The following is an 11,302-nucleotide window of genomic DNA, read 5'->3' on the forward strand; positions in this document are numbered from 1 at the left end:
CTATCTATACGTATGGCGCACCCCTACCAGTGCGCCATTGCTATCACCCCTTATCCCCTCCCTCTAGTCACGTTCTCTCCCCTCCCCTTCCTCCTGACACACCCACCCACCTCCCTCCACTTCGATCTAGATCGGGAAGCCCCGGCCGCCCGCCTCTTCCTCTCCCTCCAGACCACGGCGAGCCCCCTTCCCCCTCCCTCACACCACACCCCACGCGCACGCGCACGCGGCAGAGAGAGAGAGAGAGATCGGAGGGGATCGCGCGCCGAGGTGGTAAGTAGATCGGCCGGAGAGGAGGGAGAAGGAAGATGATACTCGCCGTGCTCTTCGCCAACTCCGAAGGCAACATCCGCATCGAGAAGATGATACCCTCCTACTCCCAACCACTCACACCACATCGAGAGGCCTGGAGCGTCAGCTCCTGCAAGCCCCGCAACGGCGTCGCCTCCCTCCGCGACGACAGCCTCGACACCTACTGGCAGTCAGCGCCCTACCCGTCCTCGTCGTCTCCCCCCGTCGAAATCTCTCCTCTTTCTGTCTCGCGGAATCACGGGCTGAGCCGAGCCGCCGTCGGTGGTGGATTTTATTTTTGTCAGGTCGGACGGCGCGCAGCCGCACCTGGTCAACATCCAGTTCCAGAAGAAGGTGCAGCTGCAGGTGAGCACCATGAGTAGCTGCTGCTTCCGTTACATTTTTGTCTAAATGGCGTTTGATCCTTTTTCTCTTCTGAATTAATCTGTTGCTGGATTGGGGGCTTCAGCTTGTTGTGCTGTACGTGGATTTCAAGCTGGACGAGAGCTACACGCCCAGCAAGATCTCCATCCGGGCCGGCGACGGCTTCCACAATCTCAAGGTGGTAACTCCCTCCACCGCGATACATCGTCGTTTCAACAATGTTCAGGGGCTTCTGATCTGTGCTCGATGGTCAGAGGACTTAGCAAATGTTGTTGCTTGAGGATGGCATTTGATGTCTGGCCCTTTCAGTTCTGATTTCTACCCCTGGTCTTCATCTTGTACCAAACTGGTGGCCTGGTCTGTGCATTCGGGTTTCTAGACCTGGGGGCTGCTGCATGTTCTCATTGTTATAGTTATGGATTACACTACCTTATTGTCAACATCATATTGTGACGTATCATAGGATTACCTTATTGAAATATTGATTGGGAAACTTGGTCTCTTTCTGCAATTCCTCTGCATTGCGCCTGCTTGTCCAGTGAACACTGAACCGATCCTTGAAAATTCAAATTTACAGTGATAATATTGTCTTTGATCTGAAATAATGGGCCACTATATTTACCATGCTTCCAGGAAATTAAAACGGTGGACCTTTTGAAGCCAGTAGGATGGGTTCATATATCATTATCTGGCACTGATCCCCGGTATGGATTTTGTAACTTAAACCCTGTGATGCCTTTGTTTTCCTTCCTCTAGCATTGAAACTTCAGAATGTAGCTCACCTTACCATCTGATGGCATACTATGCATCTATGTTTACAACTCCCGTAATAATTAAATTCCATTTCAACATGTTGGATGGCACTAGTTTTCAGCACACTGCCTGTGCAGGCCACTGCTTGCATAAATTTCATGGTTTACTATGTTACTATTGTTGTTTTGCTAGTAGCTGAATTTTCCTTAGATTTTGATAAACTTAGATACTATGTCAAAGTGCAAGAATATCTGACGCTGCAGCTAATTCATTTCAGTCTTATAATAACCCACTAGCTTTCAGTTTGACATATAATTTGCCCACTACAAAAATGTGAGGAATTCAGAACTAATTTAAGAATGATATTGTTTGGATCGAACTGCTTATTTTTACTGCCTTTGCAGACAGTGGCATAATTCTCTTTCTTGCTATATTTGTGCAGAGAAACATTCATTCATACATTTATGCTCCAAATTGCGGTGCTGGCCAATCACCTGAATGGTATTGTTGGTACCCTGATTCATTGTTGACAAGAGTCAAGAGTTCACATAGAACTAGATATTTACAAGGAAATGACAGACAATATCTCTGCTTATGACCCCAATTGAATTCATGAATTGTGTGAGTCGAGTAAATATTCGACAGGAACAGTGTAGTGTTAGTAATGGCATCCAATGCTTACTACCGAGTTAGAGTTTGAATATAAAAACTAGTACTGTAGATGTTTACGTGCAAATCACATACATTATCTGCTGGCTAACCTGATTTAACTAGTTAATTCAGTATGGCCACGACCGTAAGTTGGATACTGTACATGCAGCCACCCAGCCATCTATTAGCATTCTGTAATACGACTATATATAGTAGTAGTAAATCATTTCTAGTGTTTGCCTGCGTAAGACAAAAGGCCAAATGCAAGCAAAAGAAAAATCGGACAGGAAGAGTGTACCGTTGATACCCTGGTTTATTTGTTGATTGACCCGTAGTCAGATTGCCTAGCTAATAGATGCTGACATGCGAATCACATAAAGTGCTGATCGATACCTGACCGCAGTCAGAGTTGACGTAGAGGACTTGGATGTTTACAAGCAAATCACATACTGTATGACAATAATATACTCAAAATTCATTTCCATTATAATCTTACTCATACAATATTCACACCATGTAATTCTGGAAATATATGCTCATATCTAGTTCTGCATAAAAAATGACAGTATTGACATGTTATAAATAGTTTGTTTGTCTTTCTGTTTATTTTGTTACATTTTTCAGGGATAAAGTGAAGAAAAAGAAGAAAAGATTACTAGAAGATTAGTTTTAGGATTTTCTTTTATTTCCTTGCAATTTTCCTTTTATTGGAAACTTGTAAAGACATTGTAATATTCTTACTATAATAAAAATTATGATTCTATTTCATTTTTTGTTTTTAAATTATTTTTCCTTATAGGTTGTTTTCTGTAAATTTAGATTTTTTTTGTTTTCCAAATACATTACTAGTGGCGCATTTAAGCCCTTATTAGTGGCGCATCTTCCTTTATTACTAGTGGCGCACCTATAAGGTTATTAGTGGCGCACCTGAAGGGAATACCAGTGGAGCACCGAATGGTATGCTAATGGCGCATCACTAAACAGTGCGCCATTAGTATGCCGAAGTTACTAATGGCGCATCCTGTTGTAGTGCGCCATTAGTATGCCAAAGCACCTGGGTATACATGGCCCCCTAGGAGGTATACTAATGGCGCACTGTTGTATATACTAATGGCGCATCTGGGGTGCGCCATTAGTATACCAGATACTAATGGCGCACCAGTGGTGCGCCATTAGTAAAATATACTAATGGCGTGCTACTAATGGCGCACCACTAATGCGCCATTAATGGCCAGATTAGGTGCGCCATTAGTAGGCCTTTTTCTAGTAGTGCCTGTCGTGCTGTGGACATACAAGAGTTGATCAAGAAGAAGCCAACGTTCGAGGACGTTGAGGACGAAGAAGAAGATGACACCGTGGGGAATTACGATTCAGACTGATACACATGGCGAAGATGTTGACGCTGCTGCTGCGGATGATGATTACATTGCTTTTGTCGTATTTGCCTGTCAGAAGACGTTTTTTATCTATTATGTGAAATTGTGTTTGCTATGACAACTGAAACCTGATGATCATGTTGTTTAGTATTTTGCTGTGAGAACATCACTTGTTATGTATGCTGATTTGTGTTTGGTGATTGTATGACAACTAAAACATGATGACATTGTTGTTTAGTTGTACTCATATTTGGCTGTGAAACTTGAATTTGATGACATAGTTTGCTGTTGGACTGCAATTTGCTCGACGTCTTCGAATGAGAACAAAGCTGACCCGACAGGGCCTCTGCTATTTATTTATTTATATGAGCAAAAGGGGATACCCCCTAATTTCCGTTAATAGAAATCATTAGATGTTCACAACACTACGCCCAGCCTGCTACATAGGTTTCATTCATTACTAGTTTCAGCAAAGTGCTCATGTCGTAGCCACTGAATACATCACGAGTGCTACATACACTGCAAATAAAGAGACAATCATCCTACAGAGCACATCGATTTTGCCCATTATCTTCACAAGCTCTTTCATCTCCTCATTGTTGTCAAGGCCGTTCAGCAGCTGTTGCTTGGCCATGATCAGAGGAACTGCATCTTTAACCTTCTGCTCTGCATCTTCCTCTTCTGCCGTTCCTTCAGTTACTTGTCCAACACCCCAGCCTGCTGGTATTGGGATTCCTCGGCTAACCAAATAATCAACATAGTTGCATTCCCCCACATCAGCAACTTCCCAGAAATACAAATCACACGAATCTTCCCTTTTCTGCACGAATCAAATTGGAAGATCATCAACCAAATTATTAAAAAAATCAGCAACTGAAAGCAGCAGAACAACACTTAAACATATTATTACCCCATGATTCGGGCATTTGTAGAAGAATCGGCCAGGGTTGCGGATTGTGGTTGAGACGCGACGGATGACTCTGCGTGATTTGCAGCAGTGGCACCACACCAACGGCAGCGGGTTGCGATGAGCAATCGGCTGCGGTGCGCGTGCCAGCGGGGGTGTGATGAGACCCACAGGCGATAGTACGGGTGGCGACTTGGCACATATCTGGTTGTTGCCTGCTGAAGAGCAGGTGGACGAGCAGCCAGCGGACATGGTTGCTGCGGCCAGAGCTTCTGATGCTAGGCAGAGTAAGTAGAGAAGAGGAGAAGCGAACGTTGGATATGTCAGTTTCATTACTTGTAGAGTAGCATAGCACCATATATAGTCATAGTCTAGGTTTGGATTCGAACCAGCTACAGGAGCACGTCTTTCTTTTTTCTAAAACTCGGCAACGTCTCTTTACTGGTACACTAGCTTGTTCTGTACGCCTTCCCAAGTCTTTGATTTTCTTTCCCTTTTTTTGCGAGGAAGGAAGGAGGACAAAATTGAGAGTTCCTGGGACTCGAACCCAAGACCTCTCGGTTGAAAACCAAGGGTGCTAGTCACTTATGTGGCGAACGTTCCCTGTGAGGAGGACGGCAGACGAACGCATTTTCCTTGCAGTTTTATTCCTATATATAAAAAAGTATGCTACTTGGTGTCCGCTTAGTCAACAAACGATTGTGCCAACCTTGACCGTTGGACTGACATTCAACGTCTGTCGCGTTTCTTCAGTCTCTTCTTCCTCGAGCTGCCAAAGCCAAACCAGCGCCGGCGGGACCGCCTGCTCCCGCCTCCCAGGGCTGGCTGTGATCTTCCCCGGCTCCTGTTCGTTCCCGTCCGAGGCCTCACCATCATCCTCCGCCTTGGTTCGCTCGCCGCGGCGCCGCCCTCCTGTGTTGTCAACATGGCCAACAACCGAGAGGAATAAGGAGATGACTGTACATGCTGAGGATGACAGTAGGGACCCAGCAGCGCGCGCAATAATTTTGTTTTTTCGGGACGGAGAAGGGTATCAACTGGGTTGTGCGGGACCCGTGGCCCGTCTAGCCCAGGCTTTTATTTCATATGTTTAGCACATGACCAGCCCAGTTTGTTTTTTTCCTTTCTGAAAATGGCTAGCCAATTATTTTGTTTTTTGCAGAATAACCAACGTAGGCCTACTTGCTTTTCTACACCCTGCTGGGCCGGAAATCTTTCAAGACGAGGAGGGATGCATTTTGCCCAGAAAATGGGCTATAAGTAATAAGAAATGGGCTATAAGTAATAATAAATGGGCTGTAAAATGAAAAAATACAGCAAACAGGCAATTAGTTCCAAAATACTGTTTTCTTTCGGATTTTGATATTTTAAATTTCATTTTTTTGTGCGGGTAAAATTTCATTGAATTTAAATTAAGGTATATTTAGATTTAAAATTAATTTGAATCTGGCTAGAAATTTCGGGCTGTATGCTGTTTGGGACAGATTTGGAGGCTGACTTGTGGGTCTACTAGGTTGACGTGTACTTTGGCTTTGTCAACTTAGTCCACAAACGATTCTAGCAGCAGTGACCGTTGGATGTTAATCCAACGACCGTGCTGCTTCTTCAATATCTGATCTTCTTGCTCCAGCCGCCCAAACCAGCTCCGGTGGGACTGCCTGCTCCCGCCTCCCGTGGCTGGCTGTGCTGCCGCACAGGCCGCACCGCCCCACCCTACTTCATTGCTGGCCAGGCCATTCCTCTACTCACCCACACCTCCTGTTATTTTCCGGCGACGGCAGCCGGACCAGTAAACCCTCGTACTCCCCACCGCATGGGCAACCATTGCCGAGTCTTCCCTGGCTCCATGTCGTTCCCTTCCTAGGCCTCGCCGTCGTCCACCGCCATGGTGTTCTCGGCGCGGCCTGGTCAACGTGGTCAACGAACGACATCCATCGGCCGTGGACTGTACGCGCAAAATAATGATTCCTCCACCTGACAGCTGGGACCCACCGGAAGGGCCTCTGTATTTCGCAAAAAAACGTTCCCACCGCTGACATGTCGGACCCACCAGCTATATCTTCGCACGCAAGGAAGTGCCTCCTTATTACGCACAAAAAATGAATACCCCCTGCTAGCTGGGACCCACCATAGTGGGAGGATGACTTGTGGGCCAACTAAGTTGACGGGGACGGAGGGCTTTGTCAACTTAGTCAATATGAACGATTCTAGCTCCAGTGACCGTACGATGTCCATCCAACGGTCGTAGTGCTTCTTCAACCTCTGGTCTTCTTGCTCCAGCCGCCCAAAGCAGCGCTGGACGTGCCGCATGCTTCTGCCTCCCGTGACCGGCTGTGCTGCCGCGGAGGCCTCACCGCCCCCTACTATTCCCACCGCTGGCCAGGCCCTGCGGCGACGGCAGCCTCACATCGCAGCCGAACCAGTGAACCCTCGTACTCCTCTCCGCGCGGGCTTCCACTGCCGCGTCTTCCCCGGCTCCTCGTCGTCCCCTTCCTAGGCCTCGCCGTCGTCCACCGCCGTGGTGCTCTCGGCGTGGCCTGGTCAATGTGGTCAAGGAACGACTTCCATCGGACGTGGACTATACGTGGAGAGGCTGACAGCTGGGTCCACGGCCGCAGCAAGGAAGTGCCTCCTTATTACGCGGAAAATAATGATTCCTCCACCTGGCAGCTGGGACCCACCGGACGGGCCACTGTATTTCGCAAAAAAAACGTTTCTCCCTGACTGCTGGGACGCACCAGCTTCATCTTCACACGCAAGGAAGTGCGTCCGGGCAAAAAAAAAATGATTCGCCCCCCTGACTGCTGGGACCCACCAGCTACACCTTCGCACGCAAGGAAGTGCGTCCGGGCAAAAAAAACGATTTGCCCCCTTGACTGCTGGGACCCACCGGCTACATCTTCGCACGCAAGGAAGTGCGTCCGGGCAAAAAAAATGATTCGCCCCCCTGACTGCTGGGACCCACCAGCTACATCTTCGCAGGCAAGGAAGTGCCTGACAGTCGGGACCCACCTGGTCGAAGCGTACGTAGCGTTGTCATTCTGGTCGCGAACGTGTACGTACATACTGGTCGATGTAGAGGCGCGCACGTGTCGTAGTAGAGGCGCGCACGTGTCGTAGTAGAGGCGCGCACGTAGCATGTACACGTACGTACAGTGGCCAGGGTGCAAGAAAGAAAATACGGCCACGTATGTGTACATATGGGCGGGGTCTCGAACGCCTACTCGCGCATACGTACGGCCAGGGCTCGTGTACATGGCTGGGTCGGAACGGAGAAACAACGTCGTCGTCGTGTTCATGGGGAGGCAACGGAATGCGTCGTGTTCATGGGGAGGCAACGGAATGCGTCGTGTTCATGGGGAGGCAACGGAATGCGTCGTGTTCATGGGGAGGCAACGGAATGCGTCGTGTTCATCGGGAGGCAACGGAACGCGTGGGAGCCAACCGGCTGGGTCGGAACGGAATGCGTGGTCGTGTTCATCGGGAGGGCTTGGACGGAACAGGCGATGGAAACAAGGCCTGGCGTACCGCAAAACGGAGGAAACGGACCTCCTACGTTCGGAACGGGGTCCTGTTGATCGGGAGGGGTGTGGCGTACCGCAAAATGGAGGAAACGGACCTCCTACGGTTGAAACGGGGGTCCTGTTGATCGGGAGGGGTGTGGCGTACCACAAAACGGACGAAACGAACCTCCTACGGTCGAAACGGGGGTCCTGTTGATCGGGAGGGGTGTGGCATACCGCAAAACGAACGAAATGGACCTCCTACGGTCGAAACGGGGGTCCTGTTGATCGGGAGGGGGTGGCGTACCGCAAAACCGACGAAACGGACCTCCTACGGTCGAAACGGGGGCCCTGTTCATCGGGAGGGGTGTGGCGTACCGCAAAACGGGACTCCACGGGATACTGTTCATCTCCACCATCGACCTCCTCCAGCCTCCACGGGCTACCGTCGACCTCCTCCAGCCTCCACGGGCTCCTGTTCATCCAGCCTCCACCGCGCGCTACTCCACCGGCTACTGTTCAACCACCCCTCCACGGGCACCCCTCCACCGTCTACTGTTCATCGAGCCCTCCACACCACGGGGTCCTGTTCAACCACCCCTCCACGGGACCCCTCCACTGTCTACTGTTCATCCAGCCCTCCACCACACCACGGGGTCCTGTTCATCCAGAGGCAACGCCACCGCTCACTGTTCATCCAAACCCCCCCGCAACGCTCACTGTTCATCCCAGAGGCAGCATCGAGCGGCTTCAGTTAGCAGCAGTAGCGAAGGAATCGCTCAATCGGGTTCAGTTAACAGCCATCGATCGATCGCTCGGGTTCAGTAACGCGTAGCCTGCAGTGCAATCGCTCGGGTTCAGTTAGAGCCCAACGCCTCGCTCGGGTTCAGTTAGAGCCAACGCCTCGCACACACGCGCGTACGTGCACGAGAGAAACGCGCATCGCTCGGCCCCCAACCTCCCACCGTAACCGGGAACTCCCCGAAATTTTCCTCCCCCTCGCTTCTACCACGGTTTTTTCCGTCATGGACGGCCCAAAGAATGTCATGCAGCTGCGTCTCTGGCCCGCCCAGGACGAAAAGCCCATTTTCTGTCATGATTTTTTATCATAGAAGTAGGAGCCCACCACATCTATGATGATACCAGGTTTTGTCACAATTATCGTCATAGAAGTGTCATATGTATGACAGAATTTTTTTTCGTTCGGCCCAAAATGTCACGGATGTGTCTTTTTTTACTAGTGCAAGTTAATGGTGCATAACACAGAGATGGTTAACGTTTGCATGATTCCTTAGAGACCTGATCAACCTTATAATGGATCATTTTTGAACGGTATGAAGTTGATGAATTTAGTAAGCACTACCTTCTGTCCTTACCTTTTGTTTTCTGTTTTTATTAGTTAAATAAAATAAAATGCCATGTTTTGTCTGTTTTCTGAATTTCCCGTGCAATAAAAAATGACCCAAAAATAAAAGTACTCAGAATGCCCTAAAATTTTTATATGATTTTTTCCTGAATATTTCTGAATTTCTGGTGCAAAAAATATCAAAGGGAGGTGCACCAGGTGGGCACAACCCACCTGGGCACGCCAGGACCCCCAGGCGCGCCCTGGTGGGTTGTGGTCCCCAAGTGGGCCCCCTCACTTACCTCTTCATCCCACATCATCACTTACCTCCAGAAAAAATTCTCCATTGCTCTCTGCCCCGTGTTCTTGAGCTCAAACCCGCGGATTTCGATCTCTTTGCTCGAAGCTCCATTTCCGAAACTGTTTCGGGGAATTGTTGCTTGGTATGTGACTCCACCGCTTGTCCAATTAGTTTTTTCTTTAGTGGTTTATATTTTGAATAGTTAGCTACTCTTGGTGCTGCTATAGACGTGCTTGCATGTTAAATTCTTAGTGTTCTAAGTAGTTTGAATGCTTGCTATGGCTTCTATGCATCTCCATGAGTAGTTGCTATCAATTTTATAAAGTTTTGTTGACAAATTTTTGTCACCCCAAAATTTTTATTTTCAGAAAATTGTACGCGGACATGAATATCTTTAGAAAGTTTGGCTTTAAGAAGAACTCCAAGGGTGTTTTTTTTACTATTTACTGTGAAGCAACAACTCAACCGTCTTTTATTCAAATAAATAAAGAGAGGTCCACCTAATTACAAACTAGTAAAGAGTTGGGTAGAAAGAAAGAAGCTTACCTACTTACCTATGTTACAAAGTACAACAATCTAAGGGAGGTTATTAACCGAAGATAAGAATACAGGTTTAACACTCTCCCTCACTCTATGATACAACAAGGTGATATCATGTACAATTTTACTCCTCCACACACCAAAAGAAGCCTTCTCTGATCTGAAGATCTTCCCATTCCTGGTAGTCCAGATGCACCAGGCCACAGTGAGCATAACCTCAAAGAAGAAAGGGTGCTGGAAATTCTTCTTGGCGTGCAAAAGGCATGAGATTAAGTCCTGTCCCCCCATCCAGTCAATCTGCAGATAAGACCATACCCGTTGACTGAAATTGCAATTGAAGAAAAGGTGAAACCTATCTTCATGCAGGCGTGTAGTACAAAGAACACAAAAATTGTCATCTTGGTCAGTCCTCCAGTGTCTCTGAGAAGTGGGTCCCGTGTGTTCAGATGATCAAAGAAGAGCAACCAACCAAAAACCTTGATTTTCATCGTGCAGGAACATCTCCAAAGCCAAACAGAAGGAGTAATTGTCGGGAGGTGTGAGTGCATGATGGTGTAGAAGCTCTTAGCAGAATAACCAGATTTTGAAGGCCAGGACCACACATCAGGTACAGTGGCATCTCTTTGCAACATAGTAACCCAATGGAGGAGGTGCTGAAGTTCTGAAGCTGCTGTGTTCGAGATTGGTAAGTGAAACATTGATGTCACATCCTCAGAATCCAAAAAATCCATGGCAGAGATCTTGTCATCCTTGACAAAGGAGAATAAGTGAGGCAGACGGTCTCGAAGCGGTCTGTTTGAATTGTTCAATATCCAACTATCAGACCAAAATAGAACAGAATCTCCCTGATTCACTGTGGCTAAAGAGATTGCTCTGTAAGAATCAGCCAGCTTGAACACGTCCCTCCACCAGAAGGAGACGCATAACACCGTGGCTTGGGGTACAACACCATCATAATAAGTACTCCAGATAAGAGAGACCCAAGGGGCGTCTTCCTTGTTGAAAAATTTATGAAGATGCTTAATAAGTAAGCCTTGATTCTGCAGGTCCAAGGGTGTTATTGGGGAGTCTTCTGACAGTGATCTCCACCCTCGCAGGTTGGCGAAGGTACGGCCGGGCGAATGGCCGCACACCCCATTCCTGGAAGAGGCTGGAATTCTTCAGGAGTTCACACAATATGTTGCTAATGCCGGCCTCACCGACTTCATCGCAGATGAGTGTGACCAGCACTAAATCCTCACAAATATCTCT

At 47.9% G+C, this 11,302-nt stretch overlaps 1 protein-coding gene across 1 annotated transcript; it reads left to right on the plus strand.

The window, feature by feature from the left end:
• The first annotated feature begins 308 nt into the window (after nucleotides 1–308).
• On the plus strand, nucleotides 309–1,958 carry LOC123160653 (anaphase-promoting complex subunit 10-like). Its single transcript, XM_044578485.1, has 5 exons — nucleotides 309–481; nucleotides 597–657; nucleotides 761–853; nucleotides 1,309–1,379; nucleotides 1,871–1,958. Exons 1-5 carry the CDS (start codon nucleotides 309–311, stop codon nucleotides 1,956–1,958), a joined length of 486 nt encoding a protein of 161 aa, XP_044434420.1.
• Nucleotides 1,959–11,302: the final 9,344 nt, after the last annotated feature.

Source organism: Triticum aestivum, chromosome 1D (assembly GCF_018294505.1).
Source record: "Triticum aestivum cultivar Chinese Spring chromosome 1D, IWGSC CS RefSeq v2.1, whole genome shotgun sequence".
In the NCBI taxonomy this organism is placed as follows: domain Eukaryota; kingdom Viridiplantae; phylum Streptophyta; class Magnoliopsida; order Poales; family Poaceae; genus Triticum; species Triticum aestivum.

Excerpts from the sequence above, each read along its gene's own strand:
- LOC123160653 (XM_044578485.1), top strand. The coding sequence starts at position 309 with ATGATACTCGCCGTGCTCTTCGCCAACTCCGAAGGCAACATCCGCATC. Across the intron at positions 854-1,308 it reads ACGGCTTCCACAATCTCAAG|GAAATTAAAACGGTGGACCT; the intron begins GTGGTAACTCCC and ends CCATGCTTCCAG. Across the intron at positions 1,380-1,870 it reads TTATCTGGCACTGATCCCCG|AGAAACATTCATTCATACAT; the intron begins GTATGGATTTTG and ends ATATTTGTGCAG.